At 45.5% G+C, this 22,099-nt stretch overlaps 1 protein-coding gene and 1 non-coding gene across 2 annotated transcripts in view; one reads left to right on the forward strand and one right to left on the reverse strand.

Moving 5' to 3' along the window:
* Window positions 1–3,632: 3,632 nt before the first annotated feature.
* LOC138517079 (U6 spliceosomal RNA) lies at window positions 3,633–3,739 on the reverse strand. The gene has a single exon (XR_011282357.1). It is a non-coding gene; the product is annotated as a U6 spliceosomal RNA (small nuclear RNA).
* Window positions 3,740–4,738: 999 nt separating this feature from the next.
* The window catches only part of LOC138517020 (uro-adherence factor A-like), a 367,547-nt gene continuing 350,186 nt past the window's right edge, over window positions 4,739–22,099 (forward strand). Inside the window, exon 1 of the mRNA XM_069632527.1 lies at window positions 4,739–4,906. Coding sequence (XP_069488628.1) covers window positions 4,818–4,906 — 89 coding nt within the window. The 5' untranslated portion in view covers window positions 4,739–4,817. The remainder of the gene's footprint in view (window positions 4,907–22,099) is intronic.

The raw sequence follows: 22,099 nt of genomic DNA on the forward strand, positions 1-22,099 counted from the left end.
TATACCAGGTCTGCCCAACTGAGTCGCTGGAGAGGCTCATTAAGGGTCTGAGAAAGGCCAGGGGAAGGGAGACATTTCCCTTACTTTGTGAACATACCCGTCCAGAAGAAGGGAGTAATTCTTCTGGACCCAGAAGGGATGAATCCAGTTTAGTTTGGTTAGAAGTGTAAGAGATAGAAGTAGGGATTTGACACGGGACAGTTGACATTTTAGTTACGGATATTCTGACATTTCCTTAATATTTTGTTGAGGCAGGGAAACCCCTCTTAAAGTTATGGCTAGGTAGGTTTTCTTTTCTATTACATATAAAGGTCTTTAGCAGCAAGAAGTCCACCTGTGTATTAGTCTCGTACTTATGCACCCTTACAGGTGTCATCCGCGAAGAGTTGGTACGAGAACTCAAAGCAGGAGATTAATGCCCCAAGTGCATAGGTGTACAATGTAAAGAAGAGAGGACCCCAGACAGAGCCTTGTGGTACGCCAACAGTTAGAGGAGTGAGTTCAGATGTTTTGTTTTTCCAGGAGACAGAGAATTGGTGAGGTGCAAGGTAGGATTCAATCCAGGCAAGGGCTTGATCTTGAACCCCAAGAAGAAAGAGAGTATTAAGGAGATAGGAGTGATTGACAGTCGCAAAGGCAGCAGACAAGCCAAAGAGAATTAGGATAGATAGGTTGGAGTGCTTAGCAGTTCTTAGCAAAGGTGATGAGGTTGGAGACATTTATGATAGCAGTCCATGGGGTGACAGGAGCAGAAACCTGCTTGTATAGGGTCTCGAAGGTTGCAGATGTCTAGGAAATTGGTAAGACGGTTGAACACAATCCTTTCGAGCACTTCAGAGTAGTGCAGAATGAGACACAGGGCAAAAGTTATCCGGTAGGTTCGGGTCATCCCCTTACTTTTTTAGGAGAAGTGTGACCATGGCCATTTTGAAAATAGAGAATGCAAGTGGAGTCGGACAGGTTAAAGAGCTCAGTGAGGCGAGAGGCCACTAATGGGGCAAGAGGCTTGATTAGCTGAGGAGCCAGAGGATCTGAATGGGCACAAGAGGGGTTTGCCTTCACCAGTAGTGATAGGACTTCTTCAGTATTGGTGCAACTAAAGTGGGAGATAGAGGAGGATGGTAGAGAAGGCGGAGTATAGTATGTAGGAGGAGCGAGTGTAAGGTAGGTCAGGATACAGTCTCTAATTTGGGACGTTTTTGTAGCAAAGTATTCAGCTTAGTCATTAGCTGTGAGAGTGGAGTTGAAAGTCTTAGGTTTAGGAGGAATGAGGAGTGAGTTTAGTGTGCCCTGTAGCCGGCAAGAGTGGTTTGAGTGAGAGTCAATAAGGGTGAGGTAGAATTCTGTGTTCGCTCCATCAAGAGAAGACTTGAGAGCGCTCAGGGCAGAGAGATAGAATTGCAGGTCCTCATGTGAGTGGTTACTCCATCAAGCTGGTAAGTCATGAACTTAGGAGGAATGTTGAGCTGATGATCCTTGTGTGAGTGGTTATGCATCACGCTGGTGAGTCATGGATTTAGGAGGAATGTTGAGATGCTGGTCCTCGTGTGAGTGGTTACACCATCAAGCTGGTGAGTCATGGATTTAGGAGGAATGTTGAGATGCTGGTCCTCGTATGAGTGGTTATGCCATCAAGCTGGTGAGTCATGGACTTAGGAGGAATGTTGAGATGCTGGTCCTCGTGTGAGTGGTTATGCCATCACAAAAGGTGAGTCATGGACTTAGGATGAATGTTGAGACGACTTAGGAGGAACGTTGAGACTTAGGAAGAATGTTGAGATGCTGGTCGTCGTGGACCGACCCACTGTGGGTAGTCAGAAAGAGGAGAGGGAGTGTTTTTAGAGAAAGAAGATGGTGCCTTGCCACAGGGATAGACACATTCTAGTTCAACGGTAGCAGTTTATGTTGAACATAATTCCTGGCCCATGTTGGTACCACTGAGACACAGGTAATGCCAGGCAATTATTTTGATCTGCCTTCCAAACTGTTATTTGGTTTATTATATTCAGTACAAAATAATGTGGTTTTTAAAGAAGGAGAGAAAATGTGACTGCTCCGGCAAACTCACAAAATATCTAAAACGTACACGCCATATACAGCCCAATCTATTTAGATCTGCACATATCAACATTGCAACAAAGCAATCATGCCCAGCTTTCTCTCCTGCTTTTTTAGTCACCCATTCCCACCGCTTGCAGATGACGCTCCAAGAAAAAATGAAAATGGTAAAAGGTGTGCTGTGCCAGCCGCAATAACATAGCATAACATGGCATAGCCAAGAATGTTCTCCTGTGGGGCAGTACTTTGGATGGCCCAAGCAACTTTGGTGATTGGCAGCATCACAGGAAGAAATACGTGTTGGCTCAGCTTGAATCTCAGGTGCACTGGCTGACTGGTGATACTATGTATCTGCCTGTCACATCAAGTAATATGGAACCGAGCGAGGGCCAGTGCAATAATAAAGCAATTCTAGATGTCATCCTTGGGGCCACCAACAGAGGAGCATCAGAAAAAAGCATTTTCCTATAATTATCATCATGGAAAAGCAATCTTTAAAGGGATCTTTATTGTGTTACTCATTACAATTGTTTTGGAATCAGGCCCAGAGTTGGTAGTAAACTGGAGATGTGTGGGGTCCTTCGCTTGGAAATGTCCCATCACAGTGCCAATTGCCTAAACATGCATACATAAGAAAGGCACTGCTAAGAACATGAAAGCGTCAGGGATGGGATTGTGAGGCCTTTGGTAAGATGCTGGGACGCCGTTTATCATCTGCATGTTGTCCTATCACCACACAGCACTGAAGGTGAGCAGGTCTCTTCAGAGAGGGCCCATCATTAGGGAGGGGGAGGCTGCCCCATTAATGAAGCTGCTGCCAATTAGCTGCTTGTTACATCCGCCTCACGTCCCGCATGCGCAGTGATGTGAGCTTGTTTGTGTAAAGCACGCGCTCTGCCAGAAGCCCGGCGAGCAACGGGTGTGTCGCATCTCTTCGCTGCTGCTGCTGCTGCTGCGCGGCGCATTACCAGGCCCAATGCACGGCCTAGCTCGAGCACATCTTCCGCTGGCTCTCCCAGCAGGCAACACAGCACTGGGGACTGCTCGAAACAGACAGATTGGGAGGAGCTGCCTGCCCCCAGCCCGCCCCGCCACAGGCCCTTCAAGCAAGACCTTGGTGTAGAAATGGAACAACCTATGAGTTAGCCTAGTATTTACACAAAAGTGGTAGGATCTGTTGCTAAACCCTGTAGGTGGGCAGGTAGGATTACTTAAAAAGCAGCAGCCTGTGCCTAAATCTGCAGGGTTGGCATATATATGCGAATGCCCTGCAACCGTCTATGCAAAAGCCCAAACTATGGCTTTTATCATTTGTATTGAACTTCAAGGAATTGCATTAATGTCATAGTATTTAGCAATTGCATTGGTAGTTGCAGAACAGAACACTAAAACTAGAGTCAAACAGGACATACACTCATATAAAGAACCTAAAAGCATGACACTGCTGGTCAGTTGGAATTCTCAGCCTTTTCTCTATGAGCTCTGGCTGGGAGGGAAGGCTTTCCTCAACCAGGTGCATACCTTGGGGTGGTGAAGTCACGTGACTGCTGAGTACATGCAGAATGAAGCTGCGGTAAAATATGGAACGCTTCACGAATTTGCGTGTCATCCTTGCGCAGGGGCCATGCTAATCTTCTCTGTATCGTTCCAATTTTAGTATATGTGCTGCCGAAGCGAGCACAAGCCCCTAGGCGGGCGCAGCTCTATATATGACACAAAAAACGTGGCATCCTTACACTCAGGGTGAGTTCAATAACGGAATCATACCCGATTATCTTAACTCTGCCATCACCATTATTCTCAAGACTCTCACAACCCGGGGCTGTGCGGTAGAATACAGATTAAGTATCGGTACACGACAGTCGTATCATTAATTCAAAACGCAAGGCACTGTGGGTATGCAAATATTCAGTCATGTGTCGCTCGGGACTGGTATGGAGCTCTAGCTTAGCTGTACTGTACCCGTCTTCAATGTCTATGGTATATAGTTTTGCTCATGAGGAGTTGCTAAAATCGTGAGCGCGGCGAATAAAGTGCAGTACTGGAATTCATTGGAACTCTGGTGTGTTGAGTCTGAGCAGGCCACCCGCCATGTTGGATGAGTGAGCCTGAGCAGGCTATCGGCCATGTTGGATGAGTGAGCCTGAGCAGGCCACCCGCCATGTTGGATGAGTGAGCCTGAGCAGGCCACCCGCCATGTTGGATGAGTGAGCCTGAGCAGGCTATCGGCCATGTTGGATGAGTGGCGCGGTGCAATAGGGACCTCGTGTACCCGCTATTCAGGTCGGCCATCTTTAAAGGGCAGCATTTCACCGCCTACAGCACATGATTCGTGTACACTTCTGCCCCAGCACACACAATTGGATCTGTCTGCATGTTAGATGCTAATGAAAGAGTATTGGTATTGGCTGAACTAAAGACCTCGGCTTTCACTAATCGTCTAGCCCGAAATCGAGTGAGAAGTCGGTGGTGGCGTCTCAGACTAAGTACTTCCCCAGTACTAGACCGTCCCCTCCACCTTTGCAGCCGCCATCTTGGGTGTGGAAGAGCCAACAAGACACACCCGTTGACGGGGAGCTACGTCGCCACGGCCTTGCCGCCGCTTCCTGTCAGCCATCTTGGGTGTGTGGAGCACAACCATAGACTCTTCCTGGGAGCGCTAGACGGCCCATGACCCGGCCGCCTTTCCAGCCGGCCATCTTGGGTGTGTGCAGCTGCGCACAGGCAGTGGGTTCGAGGGCTCCCGGTACTGGCCCATCATGCCCCGGTACTGTGTAGCTCTCAAGTGCTCCACGTATCACCGCTTCTCGTCCGTGGACGCCCAGGGCAGGCCCATCACCTTCCACAAGTGAGTGCCGCGAGCTGCGCTCCAGCTCTGGGGTGAGGGAGGGGCGAGTGAGCTGCACCTGGTGCCTGGGAGAGCTCCCTGCACACATCATGCATCCATGCAGCCGCGCTGCAGAGCACCTGCTATCTTCATGTCAATCATACAGTCACACCTCATTTGCATAATTTATTCGTGCATTTATTGAATTCGCCACACCTCATTATCTTACAATGGCCTGACCTCATTTCCAGAAATTATCCATGCATCCTTATTTTTTCCATCTGTTTTATTGACAGATGGAATAACATGTACATTTATTAATACTGTATTCAAGCTTCATTAACATAATGCATTCACACTTCACCACCCAGCTACATCACTCTTCACTACCCTTCACATTGTGCAGTCCTTCTCTGCATTTTGTGTACATACTTCACTATAATGTACACATTTCTCATTTACCTAATGCTATTGCTTGTTATAATGCATGCTTCCCAGGATGCATTTCACCACAAGCTCTGGCTCCAGTTCAAAGAGATTGGGGTGTCTTCAACAGCTTTACAATAAATGTGAAATAATACACAGTGTAAAAAACATTCAGGCAACATTGGGGTTCTTTCTGTCTCTGTGAAACCCTGCCATTATGAAAGCTGGTTATTAAAGATTTTGTTACAGTCATTCATGAAATTTGCAGGAGTGGGACAGAAGTGGTTGCAGGAGGTGCCAGCACAGTACGGTGGCCAACTTTGTGAGATCCTTTTGCGGGACACAAGGCGGTGATGACGTCACAGCGCCATTCATCGTGCAGAATCAATGCATTGTGGGTGCAATGCAATAGGACTCTTATTCACAGATTAGCTGGCACTTGCCAGCCACTGTTATTCCCATTTGCAGGAAATGTATGTATATGACCCCCTCCCCATTTCCCGTGAATGGTAATAAAAGTGGCAGATCGTCTGTGAAACAGTGCCCTGCAGCGGCCGTCCCCAGCATGCCTAATTGTGACTCCTGACTTGCTCTGTTCCAGCACAAATTGTGCTGGAACAGAGCAAGACGGGACACAGTCTCCAATTATGTGACAATCCCACAAATTACACAACAGTTGGCCTTCCTACAGCAGAGTATCATCATATCGGTTGCAGTTGCCAAATCACTTAAAGAAAAGCCTTTCATTGATCTGTGAGTTTCCCCTCTAGTCTTTTCTATCCGATGGGCCTCACGGAAGCAGCCGGACGCCGCCTGCTTAACTCTTTGTTTGAATCACAGCTTGCTGTATCATTACCAATGCAAAAGATTTAGGACTATAGGTGTTGGCAGTAAACCCACTTGGTAGCAGTCTGTACCACACAGATTCACTTTGTAGCTGTGGCTGAGCAGTCAGACTTCCCTCAAGAAGAGTTAGGCAGTATACAGAGTATTCGCAATAGGTCAAAAGAACACAGTAGAACAAGCAAACACGGACCATAGCTTGGTGTAAAAGAGATATAATTATTTATTTAAAACCACATCTAATAAAACACACAGGCACTAATATTAAGCAGTTCAAAAACACGGTCACTAAAAGATATACACTCCCTTAAAAGAATATTAGACAAGTCTTAAGTAAAGCCCCACTTATTTTCAGACAGCGGTGAGCGCTTAACGTAGATGGCACTCTAATAATTCGTTTTAAAAAGGGAGAGAAAAGCAGTGAATACATTGAAACAGATCCCAACACTTTTTCACGAACACAACAAGAGAGCAAGGCAAAGTAACACCGTGAATTCAGAGTCAGTAGGCCGGATCCGCTTTAAGAGGACCAAAACGAAATGTGTCCAAGGTCACATGGTTGCAGTGCACAAAAGTCTTGTAATGGTTCAAAAAGGAGTTGGACCAAAGAAAGGGACCAGTTAGAGGGTCAAGGCGGCCAGCCCAGTCCAGAAGGTTAAGGGGTTATTATTACCTTGTAGCAATCTTTAGAAAGGGAGGCCTGGCGGACACGGTACCTTAAAGTGGTGAGAATACTCCAGGGGGGGCAGTTGTTCCTGGCAGCGGATGCAAGTCGGTGCTTCGTCCGGGGGAAGAGAGGATCTCGTCGGGGAGGAAGTTCAGGAGTCCGTTGCACTGCCAGGGAAGAAACCAGCCGCAGAGTTTCTCAGGTACAAGGAGCGGTCCGTGGATTCGCAGTCCAGTGGTAAGTGGCTATCCGGCCGCCGGGGTGCTTGGCACGGGCAGTTCGACCACAAACCGGTCTGGGGTGCGAAGAAAGAAGGTAAACTGGTTGTGCCCACCAGTCAGGGGAAGAAGCCTCTCCAGCCGGGAGATCTTCTCTGTCGTCGGGAAGTGGTGAGTCGGTTCCGCAGGGCTCCACTGGTGGTGTCGTCGTGGTAGGTCGGCTCAGCTTCTCCCTCGTCGGATTCTCAGGTCCTGTGGCGACTTCTGAAGTTCCAGTCCCCAAAGCCCTGCTTTTATGCAGCATACCCTCATTCACTCAGCCTAGCTGTCAATCAAACATGCTAAGTGGTGATCCGGCCGGCTCACCACTTGGGCCAATCACACAAGAGGGCGACTTGAGTTACCAAGGTAACTCAGTCCAGGGTGCCTAAAGCCCCTCCCAAACCCCCTGTGCTAACCAGACAGAGTGGCACCACTTTTGGAGGCTTCTGTGGAGAAGCCCGCCAAAAAGTGGATCAAAGGGCTCGACTTGGGTTGGAGTCACAGAAGAGGACACAAACGCCATTTTAGAATCGAGTCCTGGCAAAAAATACCAACCGCCAAATTAATATTAAATAAATAAACCGGCGGTATGTTTGAGGCTATGAGAATTAAATAATTAAAGTTGGTAGCCTCGAACAATGGGAAAATCCCATAGGGAAATATTCGCGGTTGAATATAAAAAGTAGTATCCACTGTCACCAGCCAAAACTCGATCAGGGGGGACGGAGACGTGCCCCCTCGACTAACAGACCCCGGGGCAATCAAATTGCCCCGACCAGTACGTCCACAATATGATGGTTTGTACTGGTTTCTGTTAATAATTTTGGACTAGTAAAGCCAACGGTGACTTTACATGCCCTGGGAGACAGTAGTCAGTCCCAGGGTATGGAGTCTATGGTGGGGTGTCACTATGACATCCCTGTGTTACTGCACAGAGGGTGCTGTGTAACACACATCGTAAAAACACATGAGACCCTATGGAGTAAAGGACCCCATAGCCCATAAAACACATTAACAGTCAAAGGAACACCATAAATCATGTCCAAGAGTGGGAGAAAAAGAGTCTCACTCTTGGCAGGAGAAAAAAAACAAACTCCAGAAATCCAGCAAAGCTGCTGGGGGACTCACTAGGTTAGGAAATTCAGCCTAAAGAGAGAATTCTCCCTAACAAGCCTGAACAAGTAGAAAGGTCGGCCTAATCTCAGTAGTGGGGGGGGGGGGAGTAAGGCATTCCAGGACTGAGCTGCCAAGACTGGGAAGCTGGAGCCTCCTGCCTTTTTTAATTTGAATCTAGGTACAATTGGGCGTGCTAGGTTGTTGGTTCTAGAGGGACGGGTCGAGTCTTGTTTAACTATCCTCTCAGATAGGTATGTAGGGGCTACATGATGAATGCATTTATGCCTAAGAGATAAGGTTTTAAGCAACATTTTGTCATTAGTTTTAAGCCATTTGACCTGTCGCCTCAGATGTGAAATGTGTTCTCTCCTAGGTATACCTAGGGAGGCTCTTAGGGCGTTTTTTTGCAGTGTTTGGATTTTTTTAATGAGGTATTTGTTGGCACCCAGATAAAGAGGACTACAGTAATCCAATTTAGAAAGTATAATGCTAGGGTAATACAACTTTTCTGAGACAGAAATGGTCTGCATGCTCCAATCTAATCTTACAAGTGTAGGCAGTGGCGGGAGCCAGGCCACTGACTTGTTTGTTAAGAGTGAAGGCAAAGTCAAGGTAGAAACCTAGGTTTTTACTTCTTTTGCCACTTTGATCGAGTTGCCGTCAATGTTGAAGGTAGTGTAATTCTGGTTCAATTTGTTAAGATTAGATATAGAGCTGAGAATTAGCAGTTCGGTCTTGTCATCATTCAGGCGTAGGCCGTGAGTGGCCATCCATGCCTGGATGATGAGGTATATTTTATTGACTAAAGCCAGTCCCTTAGCATACTCGCCCGATAAGGGTATGAGGATCTGGGTGTCATCGAACAATGGCTTTGTGAATATATTATACAGAGTGGGGGAGACGCAGGAACTTTGTGGTACCCCGCAGGTTATGGGAGTGGGATCAGCTACTGCAAGTGGTGAGAAGACACGCATAGTCCTGTTGCTGAGAAATGATTTAACCCAGTTAAGGGCACCTAGTGAGAAATTAGTTGCTGAGGCCAGGTCGAATGCAGCAGAGCGATCAAGCAGTAGCAGCAAGGCAGTATTTCCCCTGTCCTTCAGTTCATCGATCTGTGTTTTTAAGTCTAATAGAGCTGTCTCGGTGTCATGGTGGGGTCTGAATCCTGATTGTCGGGGACCAAAGGGGTGATTTGTCTCTAAATACTTCTGAATTTGATTATAGGCGATATTATCAAGGATTTTGAGCAAAAAAGGTACTGTGGTAATGGGCCTATAGTTGGTCGGGATGGAGGGATCCACAGTCTGTTTTTTCAAGAGAGGCAGGACCCAAGACTCTTTTAGATTGCCGGGGACAATGCTAGAGGTAAATGAGGAATTGATCAGTTTAGTTATAAAATGCGAGATGTCTCCGGCGGCGTCTTTAATGATTTGTGCCGACAACTGTCTCCTTGGCAGTTAGACGGTTTGAGTGATAGGATGACCTTTTCTACTTCATAAATTGAGACTTGAGAGAATTTAAACTGGTTAAAGGGTTTGTTGGTATTTGCGGTTGTGCTAATAGGTTTATCTAAACTATGTAGTGTGGCTTTTTTTGTTAGCAATTTGGCATTGGAGTACAGCGATTTTATACTGTAGGGCGTTCTCTATGCGTGTGCACCAGGGTTTGTCCTTAATACAGTTAGTTGTCTGTTTGTGGAATGGGAGTTTCCTATTCCCTTAAGATGGTGAATAGCTCCCTAGAACTTGAGCTAGCTTTATTGAGCCTTTCGTTATACGATGCTTGTTTAGCACGAATAATTTCTTTTTTGCAGTGGGATGCTAGATTAAGCAAATTTGATTTATTTTTATCAGTATGGTTTCCTTTCCATAAGGATTCAAGCTTTCTTTTTTCCTTTCTCAAGGTTTTTAAGTGGGGCGTAAATCAGGAATTCAGATGGGCTTTAGGTTTGCTTTTGCGTATCTTGAGAGGGGCAATAGTATTAAGGGCTTTCGTCATGGCATTGTTGTAGGCAAGTATTAAGTTGTCAGGATTGGTTGAGTTAGGGAGTAGAACAAGAATCAGCAAAATAAGTGGGATGATCTTGTCTGCAGTGATGTTCGTGGTGGGGAGGGATGGTGCGATGGGACCAGTTTTAGGGTTTGAGGGTGTGGCTGGCATTGTAAATGTTATTAAGTGGTGATCTGCCCAGGTTAGGGGAGATATCGATGTGATGGAGGTTACGTAGTTGTAATCTGCAACCCAGTCGAGGGTTCTCCCTTTGTCATGAGTAACTTGTGTCACTGTTTGGGTAAGTCCCTGTTCTGTTAGTACATTAGCAATGGCTAGGGCTTGAGGATCATTAGGGCCATTGAAACCTAGATTGAAGTCACCAAGCAAGAGTATTTGGGAGGTTGGTTTGGTGTTCTCAGAGAGGATGGCGGAGAGGTCGTCTTCAAATGACCCAATGGGTCCTGGAGGTCTGTATATAAGATGGATTGTTATGGATTATGTTATTAGATATTGGAAGTTTCGCTGTGAGCATTTCACATGAGCTAGTGGTGGGGGCGGGAGTCATTCTCAATGCGAGGTCAGATTTGGCAATGAAGTCAATGCCTCCACCTTTGGAATTTGTTCTGTCCGCTCTAATGATTTCATAGTTATCTGGTATGGCTAGGAGGAGAGCAGGGCCAGCGGCAGCTTGCAGCCACGATTCAGTTATAGCAAGGAAATCAAGGTTCTCACCATTGATCCGATCTGCTATTTCAGTGGGTTGTGCGACTAGGGTTCTGGCGTTGATTAGGGCGCCTTTTGATGTCTGGGCATTTGATGGTTGTCTGTGGAATCTACATTGACATGGATAGCAGCCATAATGTAGGCAGGTAAGGTAGCGTGGCCAGTTTTAGGGGATGTGATTGTGATGGAAGGTTTGTGAATAATGTTGTCGTTGAGTGGTTTTTTCGTTGCGATATGGACCCTGTTGAGGAAATAGTATGTTTGCGTGATAGACTTAGCTGGTGGTTCGTGGATCTTGGAAAGTCTTGACCGGAGTCTAGAGTTTCTGACTAAATGTGAGCATGGGAGAGAGGTGGGGAGAAGGTTCATGAGGATGGTGGGGGGGGGTGTGGCTGAATTCCATATTGATGGTATTTTCTGCCTGTGTGACTGTGGTCAGCAATGGTAGGGAATAGGGGGGTTGGAAGGTAGGGGGTTGGCAGTTACCTATGTCCTGAAGGTGCAGGTTAGTCAGAATTGTTCTTAGATGGGTAATTCTGACTTTCTTTATTATAGCTGTCTTTAGCTGTCTGATCTCAGTGGCGTAATTAAGGCAAATAGTCGTTTTAGCTGTTCAGTCCTGGAGGCATACATAGTGCTAGCGCTAAATGGTAGGACTAGGATCCTTGCTCAAGTGGTCACGGTAGCTAGGAACGGTGGTAAGGAGTGGTTGCGTATTATAGTGAGCGCTAGATTAATTCGGTAGGTTTAATGGTTTAATGCAATGGGGACAGTTCGGCATAAGGCAATTAAGCCAGGCGGGACGGGTGACCTGGAATATGGGCAGGAAGCTACGTTGGTAGATGAATTGTCCTTCCCTTTACTATCCCGCTTATTGGACTCTATGGACCAAGGATATGAGACCCTAAATTAGTCAAGTGAGATACGGTCCATTTTGAAATATGTATGCACTAAGGTTCATTTCATTGAAGGGTTTATTTGTGCAATTAAAGGGAGGGAAAATTGACTTGATGAAAGAGTGAGAGACCTGCCTCCACAGATCCAACCCGGTCCCTGGTTAAAGGAGCCCAACTCGGTGCCTAATATGTGGCTTGCTTCCCCGCTACTGGGTGAAAACAGATATGGAGGCAGATCAGAATAATGAGGAGGTGATCATATTGGAACACGAGGAGGGTAACGAGATATGCCCAACGGTGTCTACATTGGGGCTTTTAGTTCCTGTGTCTTGGGAGGGGTTGGGTGGGCCACCTTTAAACAGTAGCATGGCAGAGGTAGTCCTTGATTCCCCCTCGAGCAATGAGAAGTAGTTCTAAAGCCCCAGATGGTAATGCAAACATTTTTTCCAAAGTAATCAATTGATCAAAATTTGGAAAAGCGCTCAAACAATGGATCATGGACGTTTTTGCAGAATTTGTGAATAAAGGTGGATGAGTCGGTGGGTAGTATGGTACGTTAGCGAAAAAGCTTGCGCGGCTGTAAATAACAGGTACAGAAGAGGTGGGTCCTCAAAGAAAGGGTGCCATACCTAAAACCCCAACTGTACCTAAAGATCAGGAAATTATTACCCGCTTTCTTGCTTCTGCTACCTAAAAATAACAATTGGCTGAACTCAAGTGATATCTCGATGTATCCTAGTCATCTGAGTGTGGATGCATTTGAAGTGGAACAGGCTATGGAAGTTGGTTCTGTTAGTGGTGAGGTAAGCTGGTCTAGAGCGGGCAAGGGGAAGTGACACACCCTAGGGGAATCAAATCCCCCCCCAGAGTGTAGGGGTATCTGGCCGCAAGTTGTAATAACAAATCCGAGACTGAATGATGATCAAGTGGGCACTGCATTAAAGCACTGTCCTCTGTTCAGGTCTATGAAAGAGAAAAGAAAGGCCTGAACAGAGCAGGTATTGGTAAAAGATCAACCCCATGGTAGTAATGGGGGATTTGGAGGCCCCCAACTACACACGAAGCAAGGGATAACGGTTACATGTCTTTATAACGACAAGAAAAATAGTGACAAACTTTTTCAGTGACTCTAAAATAACGAAAATATTTTGAATTTTGTTCTCTTTTATTTTGGAGGGTCCCCCGCAAACCTCTTTTTTTCCCTGATTTACTAACCACCCCCAACCGTTTTTAATCCCTTACCCAAACCCCCACATATCCTTTTATTAAAAATGTGACATTTCTGTCTTTGTGTTTCACAGAAAAATGTGTCTGTATTTTAATTTCGTTATAAACACTGTATACCGGGTATACCCTCTCGTCCCGGGAGGATAGCTCAGCAGAAGCGGGATCGTCTTGGAAGCAAGACGACACGAAGCACCACAGGTTCGATCCCCGGGTCTGCACTTAGAAACCTCTGGGTATTTAAGCGCATTATAAATATGCAACTAAGGCAAACAATTCCTGTAACAGCGCCTCAATCTCCGCGGGCTGTTTGAGCGCTTTAAAAATGCAAAATAAATAAATAAAGGAAAAAGATCAATAAAACTACCGAAAGTATGAGGGAGAGTCACAATGTATATACCGTGGTCCTTTATTCGATGAATATGATAACAGCCCTGTAAATCGCCAGCACATCTTGTCTGTCTTCGCTGAGGTTTTACATTTGCAGTTAATACATTTCAGTGACATCAAGCAGGTATTGTATGTTAATGAAGACAGTCTTAATTTAGTAAAAATTTTAGTTGAGTGTGAGGCGCTGCTGATTTTGAGTTATGAGGTATTGGCCTCATAACTCCCCCCAGGAATGCCCACCAGAGGTGAAAAGGTGACAGTTAATGAACCTAGGCAGAATTTGATAATTAATCTGACTAATAATCGGGGGGCTAGGTTCCATAAGGACGTGTGCACTCAACCTGAGAGGGCTAGAGCAACAAACTATGATTGGAGCAGGATTGTGCCATCATGGCACGAGGCTCCTTCTGTGAATGAGTCTGAAGCACGAATAGCACCGTTGACCATTATGTCTTGGAACTCAAGGGGGTTTGTCAACATAGTAAAAAATGAAGACTGGTTGAGTGCCTTCAATATTGTAGTGCTCCAGCAAACATTTATGACGGAGTTACCCATCATGGATGGATCCGAGATATTCACGGTTAAGGCTGAGAAAGGATCAAGTGGACGGCTATATGGGGGGCTATTAACAGAGGTTAAGCAAAATCTGGGAATTGTGGGGACCCAGATCCTAACAGAAAGAAAGGATATGTCAGTCACATTACTTTACTGGAGGCCATAGGAAGGAGCTAAGCTCTCTAAAAGCCTTTTATTTAATATGTACTTTAACCCAGATCGTACTGCCTTAGAGGATTTTCTGACTGACTGTTCGTACTATATGCTGGGCAAAACTCCAGAGGAAAATGCATATGTTATTTTTTTAGGTGAGTTTAATTCAGAATGTCTAGATGCGAAGCGGCATCAGGAGTAGAGCCAAGGGGGTGGTTTCCACAAAAAAGCTACTTAATGGAGACTGATCTGGCAGGAAATGGAGGACTGGGATTTGGTGCCCCTAAACGGTGTGTCGCAATCCGATATCCCCCCAGAATTCACTGGGGATAATGCATCTTGTCGTTCCACTATAGATGATGTTTTTATTTCATCAGACCTGCATGCTAGGGATGGTGCATTGGACGTATGTCGTTCTGAATTAAGTGATCACTCAATGTTGATATACAAGACCCCCCACAGTGGTAAGGGGCCTAGTAGTGTCTGTCAACCCAAGGAAGCATAGTCTCCGTTGGCAATATAGATTTGCATCCAAATTCAATGGCTTAATTGAGGCACCGTTTAAAGAATGTGACTATGTAGTCCAACCGAGTTTCAATCAATAGTAAGATCAGCTCTGGGGATACTGTGTACCTCGAGGTTGCTGCTAACAGGAACTCATGTGAATGCCCACACGCATGTGTTTGATAGGGAGATAATGGAGCGTAAGAGGGCCAACAGACGGACCATGAGAGCTTTCAACAAAAGATGCCTGAGTGCACACAAGAAATTACAGCGGTGAAGACGAAATACAGAAATTGGATTCAGGGACATAGGTTTCTCACGTCCATTAAGGAGGCAGAAAAAAATGCTAGCGTGTATGTCAGGCAATCAACATGACAATTTTAGGCGACTGATAGGGTCCGAGGGGACAAACCCATATTTGCAGGTACGATCAATATCGGAGAGTACCTGGATAAAGCACTTTGGGAATATGTATAGGGCGGCTGTAGTGCTGGCCCGGCCCAGTACACCAGCAGTTGGATGGGGTCAGTATCCTGTGATATGGCTGACATAATGGCACTTATCAGTTCTAGCAAAACTTCAAATGCTCCAGGGCTGGATGGGTTAACTGCCATGCCTTTGAAATCAGATCCAAGGATATGGGCAGGGATTAGCTCGGCTCTTTTTGGCAAAGTGTTACTGTGGCTGCTGATTCCGCCGTCATGGAGGCTGGAAACTGTGGTTGTAATATTCATGGGAGGGGATAGAGTTTCACCCTTGAATTATAGGCCTATTTCATTGTTGGACTCCTCTTGCATGATTTTCTCTAGACTAATACTGTGTGAATTAACAAAATGGGCAAATAATTGACATCCACCAAGCTGGGTTCAAGAAAGTTGTGGGAACCGGTCTAAATCGTTTTGTGGTCTCCTTGATGGATTCTCAGGATCAGGATCGAAAGCACCTGACCTATTTAGCCTTCTTAGACATAAGAAAGGCTTTTGATGTGGTCAATCGGGAGTTCCTATGGGCATAGTTATCCAATTGTGGGGACCCTGTTGAACTTATTGATATCCTATCAGCCATGCACAAAGACACGAAAATCAGGGTCAGACTTGATATGCAGGGGTCAAACACTCTGTGGATTGATACCAGCCGAGGTCTACGTCCAGGTTGTGTATTTGCTGGGAAGGTGTTCGAACCAATCCACCGGCTGTCGACCAAACAAAAGTGCAATATTTATGCAGGCGATATAATCATTTTTGATAGTACCCCGATTGGTCTGCAACGTGCCCTAGATAGGATTCACAAAGATTTGCTAAATCTGGATGGACCCAATTGTAAAATTTTGATTCTTAATTCTGCAAAAAATAAATGGAAGTCCTTTAGGTGGGTTATAGAGGGATAACCACTGTAAGTGGTGATGGGATTTAAATACCTGGGCAGCCTGCTTGATTCGGGCAAATCCCAAATGGAAACGTTTAAAAGGCATAATGCCCTGTTTCTAGCCTCAGCTTTGCAATGAAGGTTATTTGACCACACATTTGGTAGTTTCTCTACACTGAACAAACCATCCTCTTCACATAAGGTCCCTCGTATCAGCATGAATACTATACATATGACCCATTGCATGAGCTGTAATGTAATGACCAACTGCATAAGCTGTAAGTATAGAATTATGTCTGTAGTATCTATAATGTACCAACAACTGCTACCATTCCTTTACCTCTGTAACTAAGCTCTTACAAATAACAGCACCTCAATGCCCCTGGGCTGTCTGCACGCTATATAAATATAAATAAATACTGAAACTATAAACAAAACATTGTGCCTAAATTAATTTTTGGGGTGGAAAATCAGAATGTAATTACAGACTGGTCGAAATTAGAGTCTCTTTTGTGGGGAAGAGTTCTTCAATTGCCAAATTTGGTCCCCACGGCAGCTTTAAGGAAATTAATTGGGTTTACTGCCGTTGGGATCGTGTGCGACCTATGGTCTTGTCGGGAAAACCCCGGGGGCTTCTATGTACATTAAATTGAGCCAAGGATTGGACAATGGTACATGTAAACCCTTAAATCTTTGGCAGAGGAAATGCGAGGCACTACTGTCAAGGATAGAAGCTACGGTTGAGGAATTGTTGTGCAAACCTAACGAGGTGAAATTAAAGCTGCAACGGTCTGAATGGATTAAGAATAGAGAAACGTTGTTCAATTATAGATGTTTTAATGAACAGTTCAGGGGTGTTGCTAGCTCTGGAAAAGACCCGAGGCTACACTAATGCCAGAACTGTCAGGACTGGGGGCTAGCTAACCTTTTGGTTGTAGCTCCTGAGATTCTATACGGGGCTACAACCAAAAGACCAGGGGCTATAGCCCCCTTAGTCCCCCCTAGCAACGCCTCTGGAACAGTTTGTATGGAACATACCACGTTTTAACGTTTTAGCTCCATATCTGGAAAAACATTCAAGAGATTTTTGTGTAAAGGCTCTGAGACTGAAATGTAAATCTTTTTCCCAACTTTGGCCGTCTTGGGCATGTGATCGGGTGTTGACCCCGATCTGAGTATGTCGTTATTGTAACGGGGGTAAGGGGAGAGTGAAACCTTGAGACATTTATATGTGGACTATTTAGCATTCAAGAAAATTCGGCCCCGAAAGATCAGTGCTGAAGAATGGGGGAACTCGGTACGCTGACCAGCAATGGACTAGAATTCTAAACCAAAATGAAATATCGCTGACAATTGCTGTTTTAGATTATTTACAAACTATTTTAAAGGATTCTTAATCAGATTGTTAACTGGATGAATTCCAATAACTCTAAAACGCTCACTTGACTGAACTAAAACCATGTATTTTATATCTATTTTAAACATGCCTGGATTGTATATTCTGTAGCTTGTCTTGTTTTATGCTGTATGATTATGGCTTGTGTGAATGGTTTGTGATGTATAACCAAAAAACACAATAAATAACTATATGCTAATTTAGATAGAAAAGGCTGCCATTTGGTCAAAATCCACCCTCGTGCGTCTAATGAAGCTTCCTCCATTCAGGGTTCTGCAACATTTGGCTCTGCAGATGTTTTGGGCTACAACTGCCATTAACCATAGCTATTTAATTCAATGGGGATGGCTCAAGGTAGTTGTAGTCCAAAATATTTGGAGAGTCAAAAGTTGCAGATGCCTGCTCTATCTGCACTGAGTTTTGCTTCTCCACCTGGAGTGACCCTAAAGCTATTGTTACCCAGAAAATACTAGAGATATCACCCATAAAAAACATGTCTGACCTATGTCAAAACTGAATGAGACCACATGGATTGTGACCAATTGGCAATTGGGATGAGCCTGACAAATTGCATTCTTTGACGATCACCGAAGGTACACCTATATCTGTTTTGTTGTAAGCCTGAAGAAACGGTGCAGACTTTGTTTTTTTTGTCCCACGCTGTAGTATCGATTCTGAAAGCTTGCGGCTTTTGCCATTTCTTCAGCTAGTCCCTGATGGCCCTAAATCCTGGGAACTATCAATGTATTTAATCCTCCCGTATTTTTGCTCCACGCTCACCCCTACATTGTCTATTTTTAGGAACTGCCCTGTTTTGTAGTTTTATTCATGCTGTTTACTTTCCGAATTATACCCCACCAGAGGTGGAAATGGAAAAAATGTGGCGGAGGATCCCACAAGGGCCGGGTGGGGGTGGAGTTTGGAGGAGGGGCAGAGCTCTGAGGAGGCAGAGTTCAGAGGGGGTGGAACTGGCAGCTAACCTCCTATCAAAGGAAATGTTCAAAAATGTCTTTCATGCTGCTTTTTTTTCCAAATTCCACACTATTCATACTCTGACCCTAGACTAAAAACACACGTCTACTTCCCAGCCCATGTCTCCTAGAAGCACCTTAGGGAAATGCTAGAGTTCACCGCTAACCCACGGTGAACTCTAGCATTTCCTGATAAGCACCTAGCTAAGTGACCTAGGTCTCTTAGCTAGGTGACGATAAAGAAAAAAAAGTTAAGTACAGTACATGGTTCAACGCTCTGAACAATGCGAAAGTAAAACTTAAGCAAATATAACCGGCGGTAATTGAATGATTAGAACCGGATCTGCCCCTGCACAGCCACGGAGCACATTACACAGCACATTTCAGCGTGTGGGCTGCAGATCTCTGCAGCGCTTCTGCGGCTCTTGTGGCTTCCGTATGTCTCATATCGCACAGCACTGGGATTTGGAGCTCCGTGCCAGATCCCCCTTGCTCTCAGCTGCCTCTTTGACCTCTGGAGGCGGTGAGTATCCGAGAGGCGCAGCACTCAGGCTGACTCTCGGGAAGTTCAGGTCAGCTGAGCTGGCTTTCACTCATGCGGTAAGCGATAAGCACTTGTTTCTTTTTGTGGATTCTGCCGGGACAGCCCTCCCTATTTATCTGCCCAGTGGCAGCCCTCCCTTGGAGAGAGGAGTGTTCAGTGACTGTTCATGTAGGTCCTGTGACCGGTGGTCGACACCATGGCCGCCAGTAAAAAAGGTGGCGCCTATAGTTTACGCCCAAGTGACCAGTATTCACTTCAAACCCCTGGGCAGTGTGTAAAATCCATTGCAAGATTGGGGGTAGTGGGATCAGCAGTCTTAGTCGCCCCTGCTCCCTCACCTGCTAGAGACCGAGACCTTGAGGTCTTGTCTCTTAGCACGCGCAGGAGACGGAGACTGCAGAGTGGCCTCTCAGAATCTGAATCACCTAAAATCGAGGACAATGCCCCCTCCTTTAAATGCCCAGCCCAAGAATGTCCAGCCCATGAATCTGACAATTTCCTACCGATGTCTAACTTCGCAGCTCCCGTTTCATCGGGGAGCGCTCTCGGAGCTGACAACAGTGATACCATGGAGTGTGCCCTTATTCCTGCTATTCCTTTCTCCTCTGAAGGGTCTGAGAAACGCACAGGCAATAATAGGTTTCATTTTATGCCATCTAAAGTTGCCCCGCAAGAGGGGGTTGGCACTATTCCCTCCCAATTGGAACAATCCGCTCCTGCTCATTGGCCAGACCTCATGGCCATTATTTATGTTGTACCTTTCGGGGACTTCATGCAATAGAAGGGTTTGGTAATTTATGCTGCAATCTGGGGATCCGCATTATACTGCCTGATGGTAGCATGTTGTGTAGCGTGTTAGCGCTCTCTACCCCTGGACTGCTTCATGCTCCTAGAGGTGGTCCATGAACGGTCACTGCATTACATTGGACTTCAAATACTGGTGCCGTTGTTGATAGGATCATTTGAAAGGCGGTCTCAGTGGCTAGGATGCATCATTCCTGCAGTGTTTTTAGCGTATCTGACTTTGCCAAACCTGTGTGGGCCTCTCTTCCCCTGTCTTTTTCCATTTCCCACCTCCATTGTTTCTCCTCTTTTTATCACAGTGCTTTTGAAGTTCCCCCAACCGACCCACCCCCCTGCAACCCCCCAAGCCTGGTCCCAACTGTACCACTTCATGCACTTGCACTAGGAGAAATGTCGTTGGGCCTAGTATGCTAGTTTTTCTGTTTAGGTCATTCGGAATCTTCAAGGCCTAAGAATGATTACTGTATTCCCTTATTACCTTCCCGCTTTGAAGCATAAAATAAATGCTGAACATTACAAATGAAAAGTAAGTGTCTCTAAAATTAATAATGTAGAACTGACATGTTATTGATGATAGATTGACTGTTTTCCTGATAGCGCCTTGCTTCACCTTGTCGGCCCATGAGCTGAATTATGGAGTTACAGCTTGCCTTTGGAGGGGTGACCAGCATGCCAGGTTTCTTTGGTTGTCTGCATTGCTGTTAATATATGCGTCACTTCTCCGTTGCGTACTCTTGCTTGCGTGGACCGTGTTTCCTCAGGTTCGGTCGTGTTGTGTGGCGCTGAGAGTCAACACAGGAATACCCCAAGGAATGCAACTTGGGTCCGACCTGGTCCAACTCCATACACCACGGCCCAGCTTTCTCCGATTAGCATGGTGCCGGAACAGTTTGATGCTCTGACAGAGGAAGCCTTGCAAGATAACGAGGAGGGCAAATCGCGACCAGGCAGACAAATAAGGCAGAAGGCAGGTTCAGAGGAAGGCAAAAAGGATCAGATGGGGCAGGCAGCAGAAGACAACAAGGACACAAGCAGGAAGCAGAGTATGAGGCAAGAAGGAGAAAATGGAGGACTGAAAAACAGTAGGGAAAGAAGGGAGGCAGGGTAGACCAAGAACAAGGAACCCAAGACCAGGGGCAGGATGTCCTGACAATGACAGGAGACTAAAACTAATGGGAAGGAGTGTTAAGATGCACCCACCAAGCTACAGTGGCTGCTTGCTTTGCGGGTTGCTCTCTGGATGTTGCCGGTCATGTTGCTATGGCAACGGAGACCGCACGGCACGAGGTATCCAGGGCGTGGCTAACGAAGACGCACACAAATGGCAGAATGTTGTTCCTTTGGTGGTCTCTAGTATCCCCTGTGTGACACTGAGAACCTACACAAAGGCTTGAGCTTCAGTACCCGGAGCACCTTTTTACTTCTTAGTCAGGTCTTGTATCAGTTTAGCTCCCTGAAAATTTTGAGATCCAATCCACCCCTGGGTCCTGCTGGTGATTCTGGATGCCTAATAAAGAACCACAAGTCCCTCCTGAATAGGGCAGTGGTAAAGCAAATGTGTTGGGTCATGAGCACGGTCCATGGTAAATTCCACATGATGCATCCACTAGGACTAGACGGATTGCATAGCTTTCCTTGAGTGACATGGGTAGAGTGATAAACAAGTATTGTGGCATGAAGAAAACCTAGGATCTTCTTTACCGCAAAAAAATAGACAATACGTCAGTCAGAATACTGTGAGGGGTCAGAAATGCGAGACAGACACAAAGGTATAGTTTTCTTAATGTTTGCCATTTTATTAATATAAAAGAGGTGAGAAAATGCCTCATCTTTCCCTACCCTAGCGAGAATAGCTCTGCCTAGCAAACTAAACTAAAGAAAGAGGACATAATGTTCAATGGTTTCTGACCCTCACACTAATACGTACAACACAAATGTAAAGAAATATTTGGCTGACTTAATTTCAACAATGGCAAAAGTTCAAACTGATACTATTTGGAAAGTATTCCTTGTGACCAGGGCTGAATTCCCTTCCCCTGGATCAATTCAAGAAGACCCTTGAGCAAGTTCTGATTCAAAAAAGATTTGTTAAATTCAACGCAACATGTCTTTTCCATCCACTGCATGTTTTCCATTTAGTTAAGAAAATGTATTTTCCACAAACTCTTCCTCAAAGGCCAAAGCAATAGTTCTCTTTGACTGTATCCTTCCGGATAAAACAGAATGTCTCTTTCATAAACACTAGTTCATTAACCAAGGCAAGATTTTTTCATCCACATAATGTATTTCTCAGGCTTCAAAATGCTTCTTATCACATCAGTTATTCTTCCAGTAGAATGCTTTTGCCAGGATAGCATAATTACTAACTTCGGTAATGCAACAGTG

Source organism: Ambystoma mexicanum, chromosome 6q, assembly GCF_040938575.1.
Source record: "Ambystoma mexicanum isolate Mex_15411 chromosome 6q, UKY_AmexF1_1, whole genome shotgun sequence".
NCBI lineage: Eukaryota > Metazoa > Chordata > Amphibia > Caudata > Ambystomatidae > Ambystoma > Ambystoma mexicanum.